The sequence below is a fragment of the Oncorhynchus mykiss genome, chromosome 9, assembly GCF_013265735.2.
Source record: "Oncorhynchus mykiss isolate Arlee chromosome 9, USDA_OmykA_1.1, whole genome shotgun sequence".
NCBI lineage: Eukaryota > Metazoa > Chordata > Actinopteri > Salmoniformes > Salmonidae > Oncorhynchus > Oncorhynchus mykiss.
In genome coordinates this window covers 5,423,311-5,448,915 of record NC_048573.1, presented here as the reverse complement: position 1 = coordinate 5,448,915, position 25,605 = coordinate 5,423,311, and the positions used below count along the sequence as shown (strand labels likewise).

Here is a 25,605-nt window from a genome sequence, read left to right as displayed (position 1 = left end):
ACAGGGGGATGAGAGGATGAACAGGGGGGTGAGAGGCTGAACAGGGGGATGAGAGGCTGAACAGGGGGATGAGAGGGAGACAGGGAAACACAAAGACAGAGAGAACAGGGGGATGAGAGGCTGAACAGGGGGATGAGAGGGAGACAGAGAAACACAAAGACAGAGGCTGAACAGGGGGATGAGAGGCTGAACAGGGGGATGAGAGGGAGACAGGGGGATGAGAGGCTGAACAGGGAGATGAAGCTGAACAGGGGGATGAGAGGGAGACAGGGGGATGAGAGGCTGAACAGGGGGATGAGAGGGAGACAGAGAAACACAAAGACAGAGGCTGAACAGGGGGATGAGAGGCTGAACAGGGGGATGAGAGGGAGACAGGGGGATGAGAGGCTGAACAGGGAGATGAGGCTGAACAGGGGGATGAGAGGGAGACAGGGGGATGAGAGGCTGAACAGGGGGATGAGAGGCTGAACAGGGGGATGAGAGGCTGAACAGGGAGATGAGAGGCTGAACAGGGGGATGAGAGGGAGACAGAGGAAACAAAGACAGAGAGAACAGGGGGATGAGAGGCTGAACAGGGGGATGAGAGGCTGAACAGGGGGATGAGAGGGAGACAGGGGGATGAGAGGCTGAACAGGGGGATGAGAGGCTGAACAGGGGGATGAGAGGGAGACAGTTTCCTAAAAAGAAGTCAGTGAGTCAATGAAAATGTTTAGTGATGTCACATGACTCCGTAGTGATGGTTGGTTATCTGAGCTGACTCTGTAGTGATGGTTGGTTATCTGAGCTGACTCTGTCGTGATGGTTGGTTATCTGAGCTGACTCCGTAGTGATGGTTGGTTATCTGAGCTGACTCTGTAGTGATGGTTGGTTATCTGAGCTGACTCTGTAGTGATGGTTGGTTATCTGAGCTGACTCTGTAGTGATGGTTGGTTATCTGAGCTGACTCTGTAGTGATGGTTGGTTATCTGAGCTGACTCTGTAGTGATGGTTGGTTATCTGAGCTGACTCTGTAGTGATGGTTGGTTATCTGAGCTGACTCTGTAGTGATGGTTGGTTATCTGAGCTGACTCTGTAGTGATGGTTGTTTATCTGAGCGGACTCCGTAGTGATGGTTGGTTATCTGAGCGGACTCCGTAGTGATGGTTGTTTATCTGAGCGGACTCCGTAGTGATGGTTGGTTATCGGAGCGGACTCCGTAGTGATGGTTGTTTATCTGAGCGGACTCTGTCGTGATGGTTGGTTATCGGAGCTGACAAACTGAATCCAACTTCCAGCGATGCATGAGCGTTAGCCACGCTAGTTCCTGGTCCCCCTGTGACACACCATGTGTTCTGGCTTTAATGGAACTTCCATAGAACTCTCACAAAGTTCCATCATTCTTAGAATGGAATCTGGAACACACAATATAGCAGGATTCCAGAAACATCCGGGGAACTTGTGCTGAGGTTTTACAAGCTGTGTCTCCTAGAAAACAGTTTATTATGGTAGGAAACCACTAACTTAACAGCTATGGGAAATATCATATGCAAGGTATATGAAGCACGGGGTGGCGGCATCATGTTGTGGGGGTGCTTTGCTGCAGGAGGGACTTGTGCACTTCACAAAATAGATGGCATCATGAGGGAGGAAAATTATGTGGATATATTGAAGCAACATCTCAAGACATCAGTCAGGAAGTTAAAGCTTGGTAGCCAATGGGTCTTCCAAATGGACAATGACCCCAAGCAGACTTCCAAAGTTGTGGCAAAATGGCTTAAGGACAACAAAGTCAAGGTATTGGAGTGGCCATCACAAAGCCCTGACCTCAATCCTATAGAAAATTTGTTGGCAGAATTGAAAAAACCTGACTCAGTTACACCAGCTCTGTCAGGAGGAATGGGCCAAAATGCACCCAACTTATTGTGGAAAGCTTGTGGAAGGCTACCCGAAACATTTGACCCAAGATCAACCATTTAAAGGCAATGCTACCGAATACTAACTGAGTGTATGTAAACTTCTGACCCACTGGGAATGTGATGAAATAAATAAAAGCTGAAATAAAACATTCTCTCTACTATTATTCTGACATTTCACATCCTTAAAATAAAGTGGTGATCCTAACTGACCTAAAACAGGGAATTTTTACTAGGATTAAATGTCAGGAATTGTGAAAAAACTGAGTTTAAATGCATTTGCCTAAGGTGTATGTAAACTTCAGAATTCAACTGTATATAGGAGTTTTATTCCAAAACACTAAACATTAAATTTAAAGATTAAACATTATTGGTAAATGAGCTATTGTGAAGAAGAAAATAAAAAGTATGATTGGTGTTTGTTAGATTTTAAAACATGTAATTTAACAACTATCACTACATGGGTTTAATTTCTGAGACAAATAATCAGGTTTTGTTGCAAAACGCTAAACATCCGCCTTATTCGACTAAGTAGCATTTTTTTGAGAAACTCAAATGTCAAATAATTAAATCATGTATTTCTGACTTACAGATTAGTTCGGAAAGTATTCAGACCCCATGACCTTCCCCACGTGTTACTAGGTTACAGCATTATTCGAAATTTAAGATTTGTATTTATTTAGTATCAATCTACACACAATGCCCCATTATTTTTATTTCACCTTTATAAAACCAGGTAGGCCAGTTGAGAACAAGTTCTCATTTACACCTGCGACCTGGCCAAGATAAAGCAACGCAGTTCGACACAAATAATAACAAATGACAAAGCAAAAAACAAAGCTAATTTATAAATGAATAAAAACTGAAATATCACATTTACGTGAGTATTCAAACCCTTCGCTCAGTACTTCAGCACCTTCACCAGCGATTACAGCCTTGAGTCTTCTTGGTTATGACGGTACAAGCTTGGTACACCTTTTTTTTGGGAGTTTCTTCCATTCTTCTCTGCAGATCCTCTCAAGCTCTGTCTGGTTGGATGGGGAGCGTCGCTGCACAGCTATTTTCAGGTCTCTCCCGAGATGTTAGATCAGGTTCAAGTTCTGGGTCTGGCTGGGCCACTCAAGAACATTCAGAAACTTGCCCTGAAGCCACTCCTGCATCCCGTAGGGAGGGTGCCAGGTTCCTCCAGACGTGACGCTTGGCATTTAGGCCAAAGAGTTCAATCTCAGTTTCATCAGACCGGAGAATCTTACTTCTCACGGTCAGAGTCTTCAGGTGCCTTTGGGCAAACTCCAGGCGGACTGTCATGTGGCTTCCGTCTGGCCATTCTACCATAAGACCTGTTTGGTGGAGTGCTGCAGAGATGGTTGTCCTTCTGGAAGGTTCTCCCACCTCGACAGAAGAACTCTGGAGCTCTGTCAGAGGGACCATCAGGTTCTTGGTCACCTCCCTGACCAAAGCCCTTCTCCCGATTGCTCAGTGTGGTCGGCTCTAGGAAGTCTTGCTGGTTCCGAACTTGTGTGTGTTCTTGGGAACCTTCCATGCTGCAGAAAGGTTTAGGTACCCTTCCCCAGATCACAAATCGTGTCTCAGATCTTTAAAGAAAAATTCACATCCCATCTGGTTTGCTCTAAGTGGGACTATCATTTGTTTTTCAACAGGACAATGATCCAACACACCTCCGGGCTGTAAGGGCTATTTGACCAAAAAGGAGAGTGATGGAGAGCTGCATCAGATGACCTGGCCTCCACAATCACCTGACCTCAACCCAATTGAGATGGTTTGGGATTAATCGGACCGCAGAGTGAAGGAAAAACAGCCAACAAGTGCTCAGCTTATGTGGGAACTCCTTCAAGACTTTTAGAAAAGCATTCCAGGTGAAGCTGGTTGAGAATACCAAGAGTGTGCAAAGCTGTCATCAAGGCAAAGGGTGGCTACTTTAAAGAATCTCAAATATATTTTGATTTGTATAACACTTTTTTGGTTACTATATGATTCCATATGTGTTATTTCATAGTTTTGATGTCTTCTCTACTTTTCTACAATGTAGAAAATAGTAAAAATAAAGAAAAACCCTTGAATGAGTAGGTGTTCTAAAACGTTTGACTGGTAATGTATATGATGAATGGTGATGTGCTGCTGACCTTGAGACACCAATGTATTGCCATAATCTGTGTGTGTGTGTGTGTGTGTGTGTCTGTGTCTGTGTCTGTGTCTGTGTGTGTGTGTGTGTGTGTGTGTGTGTGTGTGTGTGTCTGTGTCTGTGTCTGTGTCTGTGTGTGTGTGTGTGTGTGTGTGTGTGTGTGTGTGTGTGTGTGTGTCTGTGTCTGTGTCTGTGTGTGTGTGTGTGTGTGTGTGCTGTGTGTGTGTGTGTGTGTGCGTGCGTGCGTGCGTTAATGCTTGACTATCCACTCCCAAATCACATCAACAGACACCAAAACATTTTTAACTTCTAATAAAACTCAAATGTATTATTTTCTCTGAATCTCTGCAGACTGACGTTTCTCTAGTTAAATTAAAACATCCAAATCCCACCACAAAAACACATCAAACTGTTCTGATACTTTGGGGCCCATATTCACAAAGCCTTTCAGAGGAGGAGGACTGATCCTGGATCAGCCTGTAAGATCATAACTATATGGACTGATCTATAACTATATGGACTGATCTATAACTATATGGACTGGGGGGGGGACTGATCTATAACTATATGGACTGGGGGGGGGGACTGATCTATAACTATATGGACTGGGGGGGGGGACTGATCTGTAACTATATGGACTGGGGGGGGGGGGACTGATCTATAACTATATGGACTGGGGGGGGGACTGATCTATAACTATATGGACTGGGGGGGGGGGGGGGGGGGACTGATCTATAACTATATGGACTGGGGGGGGGGGACTGATCTATAACTATATGGACTGGGGGGGGGGGACTGATCTATAACTATATGGACTGGGGGGGGGGGGGGGGGACTGATCTATAACTATATGGACTGGGGGGGGGGGGACTGATCTATAACTATATGGACTGGGGGGGGGGGGCTGATCTATAACTATATGGACTGGGGGGGGGGGGGGGGGACTGATCTATAACTATATGGACTGGGGGGGGGGGGGGGGGGTACTGATCTATAACTATATGGACTGATCTATAACTATATGGACTGATCTATAACTATATGGACTGATCTATAACTATATGGACTGATCTATAACTATATGGACTGATCTATAACTATATGGACTGATCTATAACTATATGGACTGGGGGGGGGACTGATCTATAACTATATGGACTGGGGCGGGGGACTGATCTGTAACTATATGGACTGGGGGGGACTGATCTATAACTATATGGACTGGGGGGGGGACTGATCTATAACTATATGGACTGGGGGGGGGGCTGATCTATAACTATATGGACTGGGGGGGACTGATCTATAACTATATGGACTGGGGGGGGGACTGATCTGTAACTATATGGACTGGGGGGGGGGGACTGATCTGTAACTATATGGACTGGGGGGGGGGGACTGATCTGTAACTATATGGACTGGGGGGGACTGATCTGTAACTATATGGACTGGGGGGGGACTGATCTGTAACTATATGGACTGGGGGGGGGGACTGATCTGTAACTATATGGACTGGGGGGGGGGACTGATCTGTAACTATATGGACTGGGGGGGGGGACTGATCTGTAACTATATGGACTGGGGGGGGGACTGATCTGTAACTATATGGACTGGGGGGGGGACTGATCTGTAACTATATGGACTGGGGGGGGGGGGGAACTGATCTATAACTATATGGACTGGGGGGGGGGGGGGGGGTACTGATCTATAATTATATGGACTGGGGGGGGGGGGACTGATCTATAACTATATGGACTGGGGGGGGGGGGGGTACTGATCTATAATTATATGGACTGGGGGGGGGGGACTGATCTATAACTATATGGACTGGGGGGGGGGAACTGATCTATAACTATATGGACTGGGGGGGGGGAACTGATCTATAACTATATGGACTGGCGGGGGGGACTGATCTGTAACTATATGGACTGGGGGGGGGGGGGGACTAATCTGTAACTATATGGACTGGGGGGGGGGGACTGATCTGTAACTATATGGACTGGGGGGGGGGGGGACTGATCTGTAACTATATGGACTGGGGGGGGACTGATCTGTAACTATATGGACTGGGGGGGGGGGACTGATCTGTAACTATATGGACTGGGGGGGGGGGACTGATCTGTAACTATATGGACTGGGGGGGGACTGATCTATAACTATATGGACTGGGGGGGGGACTGATCTATAACTATATGGACTGGGGGGGGGACTGATCTGTAACTATATGGACTGGGGGGGGGACTGATCTATAACTATATGGACTGGGGGGGGGGACTGATCTGTAACTATATGGACTGGGGGGGGACTGATCTGTAACTATATGGACTGGGGGGGGGACTGATCTGTAACTATATGGACTGGGGGGGGGGGACTGATCTGTAACTATATGGACTGGGGGGGGGGGACTGATCTGTAACTATATGGACTGGGGGGGGACTGATCTGTAACTATATGGACTGGGGGGGGGACTGATCTGTAACTATATGGACTGGGGGGGGGACTGATCTGTAACTATATGGACTGGGGGGGGGGACTGATCTGTAACTATATGGACTGGGGGGGGGACTGATCTGTAACTATATGGACTGGGGGGGGGACTGATCTGTAACTATATGGACTGGGGGGGGGACTGATCTGTAACTATATGGACTGGGGGGGGGGGGGGAACTGATCTATAACTATATGGACTGGGGGGGGGGGGGGGGGGTACTGATCTATAACTATATGGACTGGGGGGGGGGGGCTGATCTATAACTATATGGACTGGGGGGGGGGGGCTGATCTATAACTATATGGACTGGGGGGGGGGGGCTGATCTATAACTATATGGACGGGGGGGGGGCTGATCTATAACTATATGGACTGGGGGGGGGGGGGGCTGATCTATAACTATATGGACTGGGGGGGGGCTGATCTATAACTATATGGACTGGGGGGGGGCTGATCTATAACTATATGGACTGGGGGGGGGCTGATCTATAACTATATGGACTGGGGGGGGGCTGATCTATAACTATATGGACTGGGGGGGGGGGGGACTGATCTATAACTATATGGACTGGGGGGGGGGGCTGATCTATAACTATATGGACTGTGGGGGGGACTGATCTATAACTATATGGACTGGGGGGGGGGGGCTGATCTATAACTATATGGACTGGGGGGACTGATCTATAATTATATGGACTGGGGGGGGACTGATCTATAATTATATGGACTGGGGGGGGGACTGATCTATAACTATATGGACTGGGGGGGGGGGGGCTGATCTATAACTATATGGACTGGGGGGGGGGGGAACTGATCTATAACTATATGGACTGGGGGGGGGGGGGGGGGGTACTGATCTATAACTATATGGACTGGGGGGGGGGGCTGATCTATAACTATATGGACTGGGGGGGGGGGGCTGATCTATAACTATATGGACTGGGGGGGGGGGGGAACTGATCTATAACTATATGGACTGGGGGGGGGGGGGCTGATCTATAACTATATAGACTGGGGGGGGGGCTGATCTATAACTATATGGACTGGGGGGGGGGGGGCTGATCTATAACTATATGGACTGGGGGGGGGGGGGGAACTGATCTATAACTATATGGACTGGGGGGGGGGGGCTGATCTATAACTATATGGACTGTGGGGGGGACTGATCTATAACTATATGGACTGGGGGGGGGGGGCTGATCTATAACTATATGGACTGGGGGGGGGGCTGATCTATAACTATATGGACTGGGGGGGGGCTGATCTATAACTATATGGACTGGGGGGGGGCTGATCTATAACTATATGGACTGGGGGGGGGCTGATCTATAACTATATGGACTGGGGGGGGGGGGACTGATCTATAACTATATGGACTGGGGGGGGGGGCTGATCTATAACTATATGGACTGTGGGGGGGACTGATCTATAACTATATGGACTGGGGGGGGGGCTGATCTATAACTATATGGACTGGGGGGGGGGACTGATCTATAATTATATGGACTGGGGGGGGACTGATCTATAATTATATGGACTGGGGGGGGGACTGATCTATAACTATATGGACTGGGGGGGGGGACTGATCTATAATTATATGGACTGGGGGGGGACTGATCTATAATTATATGGACTGGGGGGGGGACTGATCTATAACTATATGGACTGGGGGGGGAACTGATCTATAACTATATGGACTGGGGGGGGGTCTGATCTATAACTATATGGACGGGGGGGACTGATCTGTAACTATATGGACTGATCTGTAACTATATGGACTGGGGGGGGACTGATCTATAACTATATGGACTGGGGGGGGGGGGACTGATCTGTAACTATATGGACTGGGGGGGGGGACTGATCTGTAACTATATGGACTGGGGGGGGGGACTGATCTATAACTATATGGACTGGGGGGGGGACTGATCTATAACTATATGGACTGGGGGGGGGACTGATCTGTAACTATATGGACTGGGGGGGACTGATCTGTAACTATATGGACTGGGGGGGGGGGGCTGATCTATAACTATATGGACTGGGGGGGGACTGATCTGTAACTATATGGACTGGGGGGGGGGACTGATCTATAACTATATGGACTGGGGGGGGGGGGACTGATCTATAACTATATGGACTGGGGGGGGGGGGACTGATCTATAACTACATGGACTGGGGGGGGGACTGATCTATAACTATATGGACTGGGGGGGTCTGATCTATAACTATATGGACTGGGGGGGGGGGGGGACTGATCTATAACTATATGGACTGGGGGGGGGGGGGACTGATCTATAACTATATGGACTGGGGGGGGGACTGATCTATAACTATATGGACTGGGGGGGGGACTGATCTGTAACTATATGGACTGGGGGGGACTGATCTGTAACTATATGGACTGGGGGGGGGGGCTGATCTATAACTATATGGACTGGGGGGGGACTGATCTGTAACTATATGGACTGGGGGGGGGGACTGATCTATAACTATATGGACTGGGGGGGGGGGGACTGATCTATAACTATATGGACTGGGGGGGGGGGGACTGATCTATAACTACATGGACTGGGGGGGGGACTGATCTATAACTATATGGACTGGGGGGGTCTGATCTATAACTATATGGACTGGGGGGGGGGGGGACTGATCTATAACTATATGGACTGGGGGGGGGGGGGACTGATCTATAACTATATGGACTGGGGGGGGGACTGATCTATAACTATATGGACTGGGGGGGGGGGGGACTGATCTATAACTATATGGACTGGGGGGGGGGGGGGGGGGGTACTGATCTATAACTATATGGACTGGGGGGGACTGATCTATAACTATATGGACGGGGGGGGGGACTGATCTGTAACTATATGGACTGGGGGGGGGGGGGGTCTGATCTATAACTATATGGACGGGGGGGGACTGATCTGTAACTATATGGACTGGGGGGGGGGACTGATCTATAACTATATGGACTGGGGGGGGGACTGATCTGTAACTATATGGACTGGGGGGGGACGGCTGATCTATAACTATATGGACTGGGGGGGGGGGGGACTGATCTATAACTATATGGACTGGGGGGGGGGGGTACTGATCTATAACTATATGGACTGGGGGGGACTGATCTATAACTATATGGACGGGGGGGGGGGGACTGATCTGTAACTATATGGACTGGGGGGGGGGGGTCTGATCTATAACTATATGGACTGGGGGGGGTCTGATCTATAACTATATGGACTGGGGGGGGGAACTGATCTATAACTATATGGACTGGGGGGGGGGGGGTACTGATCTATAACTATATGGACTGGCGGGGGGGACTGATCTATAACTATATGGACTGGGGGGGGGGGACTGATCTATAACTATATGGACTGGGGGGGGGGGGGGGTACTGATCTATAACTATATGGACTGGCGGGGGGGCTGATCTATAACTATATGGACTGGGGGGGGGGGCTGATCTATAACTATATGGACTGGGGGGGGGACTGATCCTGGATCAACACTCCTGTACTCAGATCCTCTGTCTCCCCATAGAGTGTCGTATTATGACCAGACTTACAGTTGTTTCAGACAAACAAATTAGAAAATATAGATTGATTGAGTTGGGAGTCAAATGGCACCACTACGGGGCTCTGGTCTAAAAGTAGTGCACTATGTAGGGGATAGGGTGCCATTTGGGAAACATCCAGGGTCAAGGGGGTCATTTGGAGACGGAGCCGAGGCTAGAACTTCCTGCTTGTTGCTTCTGACGCTTCAGGTAATATTTCTGGAGAGAGAGGGGGAAAGAGAGAAAGAGAGAGGGGGAAAGAGAGAGAGAGGAGGGAAAGAGAGAGAGAAAGAGAGGGGGGAAAGAGAGAGAGAGGGGGGAAGAGAGAGAGAGGGGGAGGAAAGAGAGAGAGAGGGGGGAAAGAGAGAGAGAGGGGGGAAAGAGAGAGAGAGGGGGGAAAGAGAGAGAGAGGGGGGAAAGAGAGAGAGAGGGGGGAAAGAGAGAGAGAGGGGGGAAAGAGAGAGAGAGGGGGGAAAGAGAGAGAGAGGGGGGAAAGAGAGAGAGAGGGGGGAAAGAGAGAGAGAGGGGGAAAGAGAGAGAGAGGGGGAAAGAGAGAGAGAGGGGGGGAGAGAGAGAGAGGGGGGGAAAGAGAGAGAGAGGGGGAGGAGAGAGAGAGAGAGGGGGAGGAGAGAGAGAGAGGGGGAGGAGAGAGAGAGAGGGGGAGGAGAGAGAGAGAGGGGGAGGAGAGAGAGAGAGGGGGAGGAGAGAGAGAGGGGCGGAGGAGAGAGAGAGAGGGGGGAGAGAGAGAGAGGGGGGAGAGAGAGAGAGGGGGGAGAGAGAGGGGGGGAGAGAGAGGGGGGGAGAGAGGCGGGGAGAGAGAGAGGGGGAAAGAGAGAGAGAGAGGGGGAGAGAGAGAGAGAGGGGGAGAGAGAGAGAGAGGGGGAGAGAGAGAGAGGGGGAAAGAGAGAGAGGGGGAGAGAGGGGGGGAAAGAGAGAAAGAGGGGGATAGAGAGAGAAAGAGGGGGATAGAGAGAGAACGAGAGAGGGGGGATAGAGAGAGAACGAGAGAGGGGGGGATAGAGAGAGAACGAGAGAGGGGGGGATAGAGAGAACGAGAGAGGGGGGGATAGAGAGAGAACGAGAGAGGGGGGGATAGAGAGAGAACGAGAGAGGGGGGGATAGAGAGAGAACGAGAGAGGGGGGATAGAGAGAGAACGAGAGAGGGTGGAGGTGAAAGGTAGAGGTTATTATCATTGTTAGTTGTCCTACAGAACTGGTTATTTACAGGCCTAATAATGAAACCAGTCAATTCCAATGTATCAAACTAACAGGTGTAAAAATATACCTCTAATTTAGATTATTCTCCTTGGCTGCGTCCCCCCCCACCCGTCGGTCCGGCCTCCCCCCCCCACCCGTCGATCCGGCCTCTCCTCCACCCCCACCCGGCCTCCTCTCCTCCTCCCCCCGTCGATCCGGCCTCTCCTCCACCCCACCCGGCCTCCTCTCCTCCTCCCCCCCACCCGTCGGTCCGGCCTCCCCCCCACCCGTCGGTCCGGCCTCCCCCCCCCACCCGTCGATCCGGCCTCTCCTCCACCCCACCCGGCCTCCTCTCCTCCTCCCCCCCACCCGTCGGTCCGGCCTCCCCCCCACCCGTCGGTCCGGCCTCCCCCCCCCACCCGTCGATCCGGCCTCTCCTCCACCCCACCCGGCCTCCTCTCCTCCTCCCCCCCACCCGTCGGTCCGGCCTCCCCCCCACCCGTCGGTCCGGCCTCCCCCCCACCCGTCGGTCCGGCCTCCCCCCCCCACCCGTCGGTCCGGCCTCCCCCCCCACCCGTCGGTCCGGCCTCCCCCCCCACCCGTCGGTCCGTCGGTCCGCCCTCCCCCCACCCGTCGGTCCGGCCTCTCCCCCCACCCCCCCCGTCGGTCCGCCCCCCCCCCAACTAACTGGTATAGTGATGTTGATACCTGCATGTTCTGATAGTGTTGCAGACTGCTGCAGTGGGTCTTCTTGGCTGTGTGTTCGCTCCCGTAGAACAGAGAACACAACTTACAGAAGAACCCTGTCTTAGGAACCACAAAGTCCTGGCCTGGAGAGGAGAGAGAGAGGGAGGGGGGTCAGTTAAACCTGATGAGAAATGGTGTGTGTGTGTCTGTCGGGGAGTGTGTCTGTCAATATCACCTATAGGGTTGTGAGGGCTGAAGGGAGGCAGTTTGAAGTCTGTGATCAGAGGAGACTCAGAACGACAACGTTTTAATTCAGGCTCCTCTTCCTCCTCTCTTCTCTGTTCACTGTCTTCTAGAGAGAGAGCGAGAGAGAGCGAGAGAGAGAGATGTGGAGAGAGAGAGAGAGAGAGATGTGGAGAGAGAGAGAGATGTGGAGAGAGAGAGAGAGAGATGTGTAGAGAGCGAGATGTGGAGAGAGAGAGAGAGAGATGTGGAGAGAGAGAGAGAGAGATGTGGAGAGAGAGAGAGAGATGTGGAGAGAGAGAGAGATGTGGAGAGAGAGAGATGTGGAGAGAGAGAGATGTGGAGAGAGAGAGATGTGGAGAGAGAGAGATGTGGAGAGAGAGAGATGTGGAGAGAGAGAGATGTGGAGAGAGAGATGTGGAGAAGGAGAGCGAGAGATGTGGAGAAGGAGAGCGAGAGAGAGAGATGTGGAGAAGGAGAGCGAGAGAGAGAGCGAGAGAGATGTGGAGAGAGAGAGCGAGAGAGCGAGAGAGAGAGAGATGTGGAGAGAGAGAGAGAGATGTGGAGAGAGAGAGATGTGGAGAGAGAGAGATGTGGAGAGAGAGAGAGAGATGTGGAGAGAGAGAGAGAGATGTGGAGAGAGAGAGAGATGTGGAGAGAGAGAGAGATGTGGAGAGAGAGAGAGATGTGGAGAGAGAGAGAGCAAGCGAGAGAGAGAGCGAGCGAGAGAGAGGGAGAGAGAGCGAGAGAGAGGGAGAGAGAGCGAGAGAGAGGGAGAGAGAGCGAGAGAGAGGGAGAGAGAGCGAGAGAGAGCGAGAGAGAGAGAGACAGAGAGAGCGAGAGAGAGAGACAGAGAGCGCGAGAGAGAGAGACAGAGAGCGCGAGAGAGAGAGAGACAGAGAGCGCGAGAGAGAGAGACAGAGAGAGAGAGAGAGAGAGAGAGAGAGAGAGATGTGGAGAGAGAGATGTGAAGAGAGAGAGATGTGAAGAGAGAGAGAGATGTGAAGAGAGAGAGAGATGTGAAGAGAGAGAGAGAGATGTGAAGAGAGAGAGAGAGATGTGAAGAGAGAGATGTGAAGAGAGAGAGAGATGTGGAGAGAGAGAGAGATGTGGAGAGAGAGAGAGATGTGGAGAGAGAAAGAGATGTGGAGAGAGAGAGAGATGTGGAGAGAGAGAGAGATGTGGAGAGAGCGAGAGAGATGTGGAGAGAGAGAGAGAGATGTGGAGAGAGAGAGAGATGTGGAGAGAGAGAGAGAGATGTGGAGAGAGAGAGAGAGAGATGTGGAGAGAGAGAGAGATGTGGAGAGAGAGAGAGAGAGATGTGGAGATGAGAGAGAGATGTGGAGATGAGAGATGTGGAGAGAGAGAGATGTGGAGATGAGAGAGAGAGAGAGAGATGTGGAGATGAGAGAGAGAGAGAGAGATGTGGAGATGAGAGAGAGAGAGAGGTGTGGAGATGAGAGAGAGAGAGAGGTGTGGAGATGAGAGAGATGTGGAGAGAGAGAGATGTGGAGGTAGAGAGAGAGATGTGGAGATGTGGAGATGAGAGAGAGAGAGAGAGAGATGTGGAGATGAGAGAGAGAGAGAGGTGTGGAGATGAGAGAGAGAGAGAGATGTGGAGAGAGAGAGAGAGAGAGAGATGTGGAGAGAGAGAGAGAGATGTGGAGAGAGAGATATGTGGAGAGAGAGAGATGTGGAGGTGAAGAGAGAGAGATGTGGAGATGTGGAGAGAGAGAGAGAGAGATGTGGAGAGAGAGAGAGATGTGGAGAGAGAGAGAGATGTGGAGAGAGAGAGAGATGTGGAGAGAGAGAGATATGTGGAGAGAGAGAGATGTGGAGAGAGAGAGATGTGGAGAGAGAGAGATGTGGAGAGAGAGAGATGTGGAGATGAGAGAGAGAGAGAGATGTGGAGATGAGAGAGATGTGGAGAGAGAGATGTGGAGAGAGAGAGAGAGATGGAGAGAGAGAGAGAGATGTGGAGAGAGAGAGAGAGATGTCGAGAGAGAGAGAGATGTGGAGAGAGAGAGAGATATGGAGATGAGAGAGAGATATGGAGATGAGAGAGAGATGTGGAGATAGAGAGAGATGTGGAGATAGAGAGAGATGTGGAGAGAGAGAGAGATGTGGAGAGAGAGAGAGATGTGGAGAGAGAGAGAGATGTGGAGAGAGAGAGAGAGATGTGGAGAGAGAGAGAGAGATGTGGAGATGAGAGAGATGTGGAGAGAGAGATGTGGAGAGAGAGAGATGTGGAGAGAGAGAGATGTGGAGAGAGAGAGAGAGATGTGGAATGAGAGAGAGAGAGAGAGATGTGGAATGAGAGAGAGAGAGATGTGGAGATGAGAGAGAGATGTGGAGAGAGATGTAGAGAGAGAGAGATGTGGAGATGAGAGAGAGATGTGGAGAGAGAGAGAGAGAGATGTGGAGAGAGAGAGAGAGAGAGAGAGAGAGGTCAGGAAGAACAAAGGTGAAGGGAGAAAACAGATAAAATTGGCAGCAAGAACAGAGTCCAGATATCATGTCATTACGTTCCTATCAAACACACGTCTTCATGACCACGTGGCCATTAGGGACATCCGGGGAGGACCTGATATTCATACCGCCTGGAATACAGATACCAGCCAAGGAAAAATGACTCAGTCTGTGGTCACATTTGAAAAAGATGAGACATACGATTCAAAAATAAAACTCCTCCACAGGAATGAGACGCCTCAGTGACGCTACGAGACTGACTGGTGTCTCATGAACTACTGAACATCTGATGTCGTTCTCTCTCTACCTTGTGGTGTCGTGGAGTCGGTCCAAGTCTTTCCAGCACTGATATCTGTCGTCTCCTGTTTCCCCTCCAGACTCTGGTTCTCAGGGGGGTCCGTCTGCCTCTCCTGCCCTGCTGAGGAGGCCTCCAGGCTGGGTTGGTCTGCCGGGGTATCAGCCTCCCTCTCTTTCTCCTGGAGGTCTGGGACCGAGGCAGCTGGTTGGGCGTCCACCTCTGAGGTCACAGCGACTTGGAGCAATGAGGAGGGAGCGTCAACGGAAGCTGTGTCAGTGGGAGGAGTCGTATCTGCCCGAGGCTCCTCCTCTTCCTTGTCTTTCAAGCTCACCTTCTTCACCTTCACTGGTTTCCTGGCTGTGATGAGAGAAGATGAAGAAATACAGCTGCAACATTATAACTCAAATCCTGTGTTTCTCTGTGTGTGAGTGTCTCCGAGTGTGTGTGAGTGTCTCCGAGTGTGTGTGAGTGTCTCCGAGGGTGTGTGTGTCGCCGAGGGTGTGTGTGTGTGTGTCTCTGTGTGTGAGTGTGTGTCTCCGAGTGTGTGTGTGTGTCTCTGAGTGTGTGTGTGTGTGTGTGTCTCCGACTGTGTGTGTGTGTGTGTCTGTGTGTGTGTCCCTCTATCTTACCAGAGGTCTGTCGGGCCCTCTTCCTCCCCCTGGCTCCTCTCCTTGTGGTAACCAACTCCTCCTCCTCCTCCTCCTCCTCTCCCACTTCATCCACGGTCACAAAGTCCATTCTCCTGATTTCCTCCATGCCCCTGCCGTCGTCCTCTGCACCAGGAGACCCTGTAGCATCAGCTAGAGGAGATAAATGGTTTAGAGGACGAGAGGATTCCCCCCTTCTGTCCACATACACGTCCCCTTCTGTCCCGATACACCACCCCCCCTCTCTTCTACTCTGACAGACAGACCTGTGTGGTCAGCTTGCTGGTTCTGCGCTGGTTCAGGACTCTTGTTCTGCTCTTCCTCCTCCATCTCATCATCCTCCCCATCACCTCCAGCCTCATCCAGGGTTACCAGAGTCTGATAGGAGAGAGGTCAAAGGGTGTGTGACTGAGAAAGGGAGAGGAGAGCGACAACAGAGAGCGACGACAGAGAGAGGAGAGCGACGACAGAGAGAGAGGAGAGCGAGACGACAGAGAGAGGAGAGCGACGACAGAGAGAGAGGAGAGCGAGACGACAGAGAGAGAGGAGAGCGAGACGACAGAGAGAGAGGAGAGCGAGACGACAGAGAGAGAGGAGAGCGAGACGACAGAGAGAGAGGAGAGAGACGACAGAGAGAGAGGAGAGAGACGACAGAGAGAGAGGAGAGCGAGACGACAGAGAGAGGAGAGCGAGACGACAGAGAGAGGAGAGAGACGAGAGGAGAGAGACGACAGAGAGAGGTGAGCGAGACGACAGAGAGAGGAGAGACGACAGAGAGAGGAGAGAGACGACAGAGAGAGGAGAGCGAGACGACAGAGAGAGGAGAGCGAGACGACAGAGAGAGGAGAGCGAGACGACAGAGAGAGGAGAGCGAGACGACAGAGAGAGAGGAGAGAGACGACAGAGAGAGAGGAGAGAGACGACAGAGAGAGAGGAGAGACGACAGAGAGAGGAGAGAGACGACAGAGAGAGGAGAGAGAGCGGAGAAAGCAAGCAGCAGATATTTCCTGACCTCTGGGTTGAAGGTGTCTCCTGACTCCAGGCAAGGCCCCTCCGCTCCTTCATCCTCTCCGATCTCATCCAAAGTCACCAAGCCCTCAGTATCCACTCCGACCCTCTCCTCTCTCTCCTCCTCCCTCGTCCGTTCCTTCTCTCTACTCCTCCTCCGCCCTTTCTCTCTCTCCTTCCCTCTGTCCATCTCTCGCTGCTTCTCCTTCACCAGTTTTTGTTTCTTAATAAGTTCTTCCTCTTCGGCGGCGTCATCTGGGTAATCCTCCTCCTCCTCGCTCACCTCATCCAAGGTGACAAGGTTACTCTTTTTCGGGGTACCCCCCTCGGACTCTCCTGTTGGGGTCTTGGTCACCTCTTGAGTTTTAGATACCTTCTTAATCTCCTTTTTCCCCTTCTTTTGGGGTGTCTTCTTAGCCCCCTTTAGAGGCTTGGAGCCCCCCTGACATTTAGAGTCGGTCGTATGGTTGTCCAGAACTTGGGTCGTTTCCGTCTGATCGTCGACTGAATCTAGTATCTGGAACCCCTCCATCTCTCTGGGTAGAGAATCTCTTCGGCCCCCTTGGCCTGCGAGAGAGGAGTCGACCATGTTGTCTTCAGTGTCTTCTAGAGAGTCGAGGATCTGGAATGCAGATTCTTCTTCTTCGTCGTTGGTGATCTCTTCGTGTTCCTCTAGTGTAGCTTGAGGCACCTGGGAACCTGTAGATTCGGAGGCTGCAGGCGCCTGGTAACCCAGAGATAGAGATCCAGACTGTTCTTGAGTGTCTTGACTGGCCTCTTCTCCGTCTCTAGGTGTGTCATCGTCCACAGCTTCGTCGAGTATCTGGAAATCACCTTCATCATCAGGTACTTTATCAATAAGTGATTGGGGCACCTGGTGACCCGACACCGTCTCCACCTCTTGTAGTTGCAGGGCCTTCTGAAGGTTTCGCTCCTTGGCTGAGGCAGAAGGATGGGTCAGACCAAGCTCCAGGGGACAGGCTCCATTCTGAGCCTCGGTACCCAGAATCGAGGAACCTTTTTCAGCCTGGGTCGTCTCCTCGCTCCCCTCTAGCTCTGGAGGTTTTTCAGCGGTCGTCTCCATATCGCTTTCTGACACAGCACTTTTCTCTTCCTTGTTGTCGGTCACTGCAGTGTCCAACACTGACATCTTGTGGTGGGATGACGGTACTACATCCTCCGTGTCACATCCCTTAGTGACCACTACGACTTCCTCTTCCGACTGAGACCGAGTCTCCAAGGGAACAGGCTCCGCCTCCGTATCGGCTATGCTGGTGTTGTCGTCGGCAGCTTCCTGGGTTTCTGCGGCTTCGGTTGCTACAACAACAACTGCTGATGACCTGGTCTTGCGTCCAGAGGTAGCAGGTGGTTGAGGTTTAGCTGCTGCCTTTTTTGCTGCGGCTTTTCGTGGAGTCTTCTGAGCAGGGGGGGTAGAGGAGGAGGACGTGGGTGTCTCCTTGTGCTCCAGGCTAGATTTCGGAGATGGGGTATCTGGGGTACCCCTCCTGCGTTTGGACGATCGTTTTGACCTTTCCGAGGCCTTATCTTGGGTCTTGTGCGACGGAGATGAGGATGACTGCGGTGGGTTGGTGTTCTCAGCCTCATCCCCTTCCACCTCGTCCACAGTAACAAACTGGTCCATGTTGAACTGGTCCAGATCGAAGGAGTTGGCTTCACCAGGGATGACGTCAGACGTAAACTCATCTTCCGCGTAGCAACTAGCCTGAGGTAAAGAGAGAGAGAGAGAAGGATGAATCCAAAGAATTAATTAATCAAAATCAAATCTTCCACAAGTTCAACAGAAGTGCTGTAGTTTGAAATTAGATGTAGTTTGAAATCAGATGTATGAGAGTTTGCTACAACAGACTGTAGCGGTAATAGATTCTGTACAGAATGTGGTATTTTAAAGAAATGTTGGCGTTTGGAAAGCATCGTCGGCTCACCGTGTCTTTAGACCTGCTCCTAGAGGAGAAGGTCGTTTTACTGCTGCTACCGAGGCTCTGTGGAACCAACAGAAAGATTTACCAGGATCATTTCTAGAATAGAATCAAATCATAAAAAGATAGAATTGTCATTCAGCATCACGTCTTGCTTCTCTCCTTCTCCTACCTTGCTCCTCTCCTCTTCCTCTTCTTTCCTCCCCTTCTTCTTGGCGGGGCTGCCGTCGTGTCTGGTGCTCCTGCGGGAGCCAGAAGAGGAGCTAGAGGAGTTACCCTGTCTAGACGTCGAAGGATCCTGCTCCTCCTCGGAAGGAGCACGGCTGCTTCTATGCCTTGAAGAGTCTCTCGTTTCTGGGGAGAGGCGCCGGCCTCTCCCTCCGGAAGCCTCTGTCTTCCCCTGGATGAATTAATTTTATTAGACATTCAAATACATAATGAGTTGCCTCAGTCATTAGAGTACAATACATACATTAGCTTCTGCTAATATTTTAATGTAACAGTATTGCTTCCATCCCTCTCCTTGGCCCTACATGGGCTCCCTCGAAGCAGCCACCCTGGACGCATCGTTACCCAACGCTCCCCAAAAGCCGCAGCCCTTGCAGAGGGGAACAACTACTCCAAGTCTCAGAGCGACCACCGCTAACTAGCTAGCCATTTCACACCGGTTACACTAGGGTGCAATGAATCAGACTGTCAGCGATTCAAATCTGTCAAGGTTTAAATGACATCTGTCCCTTAAATTCACATTATTATTATTATGATACGTACATTCTTGTGGTCTGGTTGGCCAGATCCTGAAGGTGTCTTCTTCGTGTCGGTGGTCTTCTTGTGGTCTGGTTGACCAGCTCCTGAAGGTGCCTTCTTTGTGTCGGTGGTCTTCTTGTGGTCTGGTTGGCCAGATCCTGAAGGTGTCTTCTTCGTGTCGGTGGTCTTTTTGTCCGGCTGTGACTTCTTCTCTGGTCGTGGCTCCTCTTTCTTTGCCGTCTCTTTCTCCCCAGTCTTCTCTTCTGACTCAGCCGGGGTCTTTCTCTCCGCCGTCTCCCCAGCTGTAGGGCTCTCCTGGTTGGGTAGAGGCTTGGCCTGGATCCCCTCTCCCTGGTTGTGTTCCTGTTTAGCCTGTTCCTCCGCCAGTCTCCCCATACGGTGTTGGTGCACCGCTGCCTCCAGGGCCTTGAGGATCTCCTCGGTGACCGGAGGAAAGTCCTGAGGTTTGTCTTCAACATTTAACTCTACCGGGACAGGAGCCGGTGATTGTGCCGGTACCAAGGCAGCAACGGTGTCAGAGTCGACGGGATTGGCCCCGTTATCAGCTCCCTCCACAGCGGAGATCAGACAAGGTTCTGTTGTGGCCACAGTCGTCAAGGTTTCACTAGCCAACGCAATGACATCACTGCCCTGTTGTGGGACCGCAGCTAGAACCTGTTCGGGTTCTGCTGCAACCTCATTGGTCGAGGCGACGCCGTCGGTGCTCTGGGTTTCCATGGCGACCTCTTCCTCGGGAGCGGACACGGCAACCGTAGGTAACGAGGCGGAAACGACGATGTCGACGGTCGCAGTGTCTTCCTTGTTTCCTTTTGCCTCCTCCTCAGTTTTCATCCCTCCATCCTCTTTGGGAGGATGAGCGTTCTTCTTCCCATCTTTCGTCGAGGAAATCCCACCCTCTTTCTCTCCAGACTCCGCAAACGTTGCCTTTCCGTCGGAATTCATCACCACGACGTCACTTCCTGGTTGCTTGGCCTCCGCGACGATGACGTCGTCACCCGGTTGCTTGGTCGCCACGGCAACAGGCTGAGAGGATGAGACCGTAGCATTGGTGCTGGTAGCAGTGGGAGTAACAGGTTTAACTGGGGTTGTGACATCTTTAGCTACAGGCTTCTTGCCTTTGATTGGTTTCTTCTTGGCTTTCGTGCTGAAATAACAAACACGTAGATTATAAAATAAGTGATGTTTACATGCCCAGATCAGTCTGAAAGGTCTCCAGAGGAACACATGGGACAGGAGTTGTTCCCTGACAAGGAAAAACAATGGACCCTAATTGTATCCTGTGTCGTTAGAAAACAGGACGTTAATACAATGATTGGATTGGATGGACTGACAGATCAAATCTAGGAAGTTAATGAAAGGTTGAGTTAAGATATTTACCTGACAACAGATGTCTTCTGGGCTGGGGGCTGCGGTGCCTGTTGATCCTTGACCAGCAAGTTGAACTTCAGAGGGTTGTTCTGAACTACACTGGGGGACTTCTGGAAATGAAGACACACGGTCTTTGCCACCGACGACGATTCCATCTCAAAATAGATCTGAGACAGAGAGAGAAACATATATATTAAACAAACCATTTCATTTGATTTGTTATCTGTGTCGTCTCCTGACGAATCAGAAATGTTTTAAAAAATGCAGTCGGAGGTTCCAGGGTCCTAATTGGTTACACGGAGCCTTCAGAAAGCATTCGAACCCCTAGACTTAACACATTTTGTTTTGTTACAGACTTATTAAAAAAAAAAGATTGTTTTTTTCCCAGCATCAATCTACAAACGATACCCCATAATGACATCACAATACCCCATAATGGCATCACAATACCCCATAATGACATCACAATACCCCATAATGACATCACAATACCCCATAATGACATCACAATACCCCATAATGACATCACAATACCCCATAATGACAAAGCAAAAAACAGAATTTTGTTGTTGCTAATTTACAAAAAATAAATACAAATAAATGAAATTTCACATTTACATATGAATTCAGACCCTTTACTCAGTACTTTGTTGAAGCACCTTTGGCAGTGATTACAATCCTAGAGTCTTCGTGGGTATGATGCAACAAGCTTGGCACACCTGTATTTGGGGAGTTTCTCCCATTCTTCTCTGCAGATCCTCTCAAGCTCTGACAGGTTGGATGGGGAGAGTCGCTGCACAGCTATTTTCAGGTCTCTCCAGAGATGTTCGATCGGGTTCAAGTCCGGGCTCCGGCTGGTCCACTTAAGGACATTCAGAGATTGTCCCGAAGCCACCCCTACCTTGTCTTGGCTGTGTGTTTAGGGTCGTTGTCCTGTTGGAAGGTGAACCTTTGCCCCACTGTGAGGTCCTGAGCGCTCTGGAGCAGGTTTTCATCAAGGATCACTCTGTACATGGCTCCGTTCATCTTTGCCTCGATCCTGACTAGTCTCCCAGTCCCTACTGCTGAAAAACATCCCCACAGCATGATGTTGCCACCACCATGCTTCACCGTAGGGATTGTGCCAGGTTTCCTCCAGATGTGACACTTGGCATTCAGGCCAAAGAGTTCAATATGGGTTTCATCAGACCAGGGAATCTTGTTTCTCATGGTCTGAGAGTTTTTAGGAGCCTTTTGGCAAACTCCAAGCAGGCTGTCATGTGCCTTTTACTGAGGAGTGGCTTCCGTCTGGCCACTCTACCATAAAGACCTGATTGGTGGAGTGCAGCAGAGATGGTTGTCCTTCTGGAAGGTTCTCCCATCTCCACAGAGGAACTCTGGAGCTCTGTCAGACTGACCATCAGGTTCTTCGTCACCTCCCTGACCAAATCCCTTTTCCCGATTGCTCAAGGAAGAGTCTTGGTGGTTCCAAACTTCTTCCATTTAAGAATGATTGAGGCCACTGTGTTCTTGTGGACCTTCAATACTGCAGACATTTTATCTTACCCTTCCCCAGATCTGTGCGTTGACACAATCCTGTCTCTGAGCTCTACGGACACTTCCTTTGACCTCATGGCTTGGTTTTTGCTCTGACTTTCAATGTCAACTGTGGGACCTTATATAAACCGGTGTTGTGCCTTTCCAAATCATGTTCAAATCAATTGAATTTACCACAAGTGGACTCCAATCAAGTTGGAGAAACATCAAGGATGATCAATGGAAACAAGATGAACCTGAGCTCAACTTCAAGTCTCATAGCAAAGGGTCAGAATTCTTATGTAAATACTGAAGGCACTCTAGAAGCATGGTACCACTACAAGCCTAAAGTGGTTGGTTCCAGGGATCTAATTGGTTATAATCACATGGTACCACTACAAGCCTAGTGGTTGGTTCCAGGGATCTAATTGGTTATAATCACATGGTACCACTACAAGCCTAAAGTGGTTGGTTCCAGGGATCTAATTGGTTAATTGGCAAAAAAACAGGGTTTAATGAAACTTGCTGGGATTTCTATTCTTCTTCTTCGTCATGTCCAATCAACTGAATTTACCACTGGTGGACTATAATGGTGCGGCAGGTTAGCCTAGTGTTTAGAACGTCGGGCTAGTAACCGAAAGGTTGCAAGTTTGAATCCCTGAGCTGACAAGGTACAAATCTGTCGTTCTGTCCCTGAACAAGCTTTCTATTCTTCTACGTGTCTTTGTGCAATAAAGCTGTTTAGCGCATATTCCAATCCAGCGTCAAACTGGCGTCTGGGCCGATGCGCTGACCACGGTCTGGAATCCACTTGGACTGTAGATAGCGTCCGGGCCGATGCGCTGACCACGGTCTGGAATCCACTTGGACTGCAGATAGCGTCCGGGCCGATGCGCTGACCACGGTCTGGAATCCACTTGGACTGCAGACAGCGTCCGGGCCGATGCGCTGACCACGGTCTGGAATCCACTTGGACTGCAGATGGCGTCCGGGCCGATGCGCTGACCACGGTCTGGAATCCACTTGGACTGCAGATAGCGTCCGGGCCGATGCGCTGACCACGGTCTGGAATCCACTTGGACTGCAGATGGCGTCTGGGCCGATGCGCTGACCACGGTCTGGAATCCACTTGGACTGCAGATGGCGTCCGGGCCGATGCGCTGACCACGGTCTTGGACTGCAGATGGCATCCGGTCCGATGCGCTGTCTGGAATCCACTTGGACTGCAGATTGCATCCTTTGAGTGGGAGTCAGTCATCCATTCTCTCTGTGACAGTAGATTCGTTCCCATATTATCACTCGCCTGCTGCTGAGGAATGTCTCTGATGGTATAGACCCGTTTCGCTAAGCGGTTGTGTAGTTTCACACTGCGCTGTCCTACTTGGCAATAACAACCGGCTTGTTTGTCAAGGGAGCTGTGGAGGTTAAACCCACTTCTTTGCATTTGGTAAACTTATTTCTTAAATCCCCACCGATGAGTATCAGAGTAGGGCGATATGGCTAAAATAAATCACGGTTTCTAAATAAAGAAGGAAGGTATTTGACGTGTATCGTACCATCTACGGTTGACCCCTGTAAAACAACACATTTCACTGCACCCATCAGCGACGTACGTGACAAAACGCTCGGTTCATTTTCGTATCTTCACCTCTGGATATCACCGTGGATGTATTCTGCTATTTGTGGGCGTCGTTCACCCTTTTATGGAATTTGGTTATTTTAAATGAGCGATGCGTCTCTTTATGGTCTCGTCTCCTTCTGAGCTGTGTCCACTTGTCCATCGCTTGTGGTACTACGTACTGCTAGCAGCATTCTAGCCACGTCACGTGCTAGCTGTCTAATCTGTTTAACCTTTTTGGGATAAGGGGGCAGCATTTTCACTTTTGGATGAATAGCGTGCCCAGAGTAAACTGCCTCCCACTCTGTCCCAGATGCTAATATATGCATAGTATTATTAGTATTGGATAGAAAACACTCTGAAGTTTCTAAAAATATTTGAATGATGTCTGAGTATAACAGAACTAATTTATCTAATAAACGTGGAAGCAGCAACAACAACAACAACAACAACAACAAAAAAAATATTTATAAAAAGGAATTGGGAAATTCATTCTCATTCTGAGAAATACCTATCTTTCCAACCCAGGTAGGCGACTTGATTTCAACATCAGAAAACAAAAGTCAACAGGCTACTTTCAAGCAGTTGCCTAAGGCCTCCCGGTGTCTCTCCCTACCGTGCTGATCAGAGACAGCGAGTCCAGGTAGGAGCCGAAGCGTTTGACGAGGTCGTGAACCTCCCGGGCTGCTGCAGTCCCTGCGGGGACGTTACTGACAATCAGAAGACGTTCCTTCAACGTTGGATCCTGTTTACAGACAGAGGGTTATAAAGGGGTCATTAACAGGTTATAAAGGGGTTATTAACAGGTTATAAAGGGGTTATTAACAGGTTATAAAGGGGTTATTAACAGGTTATAAAGGGGTTATTAACAGGTTATAAAGGGGTTATTAACAGGTTATTAACAGGTCATAAAGGGGTTATTAACAGGTCATAAAGGGGTCATTAACAGGTTATAAAGGGGTCATTAACAGGTTATAAAGGGGTTATTAACAGGTTATAAAGGGGTCACTAACAGGTTATAAGGGGTCACTAACAGGTTATTAACAGGTTATAAAGGGGTCACTAACAGGTTATAAAGGGGTCACTAACAGGTTATAAAGGGGTTATTAACAGGTTATAAAGGGGTTATTAACAGGTTATAAAGGGGTCACTAACAGGTTATAAGGGGTCACTAACAGGTTATTAACAGGTTATAAAGGGGTCACTAACAGGTTATAAAGGGGTCACTAACAGGTTATAAAGGGGTTATTAACAGGTTATAAAGGGGTTATTAACAGGTTATAAAGGGGTTACTAACAGGTTATAAAGGGGTTACTAACAGGTTATAAAGGGGTCACTAACAGGTTATAAAGGGGTCACTAACAGGTTATAAATGGATTATTAACAGGTTATTAAAGCAAGGTCTAATTAAGACATAAGGCCCAAGGGGGGTGTGCTATATGGCCAATATACCACAGCTAAGGGCTGATCTTACGCTCGACGCATCGCCATACACCACAACCCCCCGAGGTGCCTCAATGCTTTTCTACTCTGGTTACCAACGTAATTAGAGCACTAAAGATAAATGGTTTGGGGGACACAACAACCTCTCTAGTTAAATCTATGAACTTACCGTAGTGGTGAGGCCCTTCAGAGTGGTGTACACACCCTCCTGAAACAGAAACAACAGACACCTATGATGACTGGACTGGGTGTGTGTGTGTGTGTGTGTGTGTGTGTGTGTGTGTGTGTGTGTGTGTGTGTGTGTGTGTGTTACCTGGAGGAGGTTTG

The 25,605-nt window shown here is 50.0% G+C and overlaps 1 protein-coding gene across 6 annotated transcripts in view; it reads right to left on the bottom strand.

The window, feature by feature from the left end:
- Window positions 1–9,916: 9,916 nt before the first annotated feature.
- The window catches only part of znf638 (zinc finger protein 638), a 38,915-nt gene continuing 23,226 nt past the window's right edge, over window positions 9,917–25,605 (bottom strand). For 5 of the 6 annotated variants that reach the window (XM_036987164.1, XM_036987163.1, XM_036987167.1 and 2 more), the window contains 14 exons: window positions 25,592–25,605; window positions 25,448–25,486; window positions 24,452–24,580; window positions 20,712–20,869; window positions 19,338–20,478; window positions 18,739–18,966; window positions 18,573–18,629; window positions 16,634–18,352; window positions 15,888–15,999; window positions 15,604–15,774; window positions 14,984–15,331; window positions 12,200–12,316; window positions 11,986–12,107; window positions 9,917–10,299 (listed from right to left, as the gene is read on the bottom strand). The exon at window positions 25,592–25,605 is cut by the window's right edge and continues 115 nt beyond it. In XM_036987164.1, coding sequence (XP_036843059.1) covers window positions 10,234–10,299; window positions 11,986–12,107; window positions 12,200–12,316; window positions 14,984–15,331; window positions 15,604–15,774; window positions 15,888–15,999; window positions 16,634–18,352; window positions 18,573–18,629; window positions 18,739–18,966; window positions 19,338–20,478; window positions 20,712–20,869; window positions 24,452–24,580; window positions 25,448–25,486; window positions 25,592–25,605 — 4,421 coding nt within the window. In that variant the 3' untranslated portion in view covers window positions 9,917–10,233. The remainder of the gene's footprint in view (window positions 10,300–11,985; window positions 12,108–12,199; window positions 12,317–14,983; window positions 15,332–15,603; window positions 15,775–15,887; window positions 16,000–16,633; window positions 18,353–18,572; window positions 18,630–18,738; window positions 18,967–19,337; window positions 20,479–20,711; window positions 20,870–24,451; window positions 24,581–25,447; window positions 25,487–25,591) is intronic. The other variant, XM_036987166.1, reaches the window with a different exon arrangement.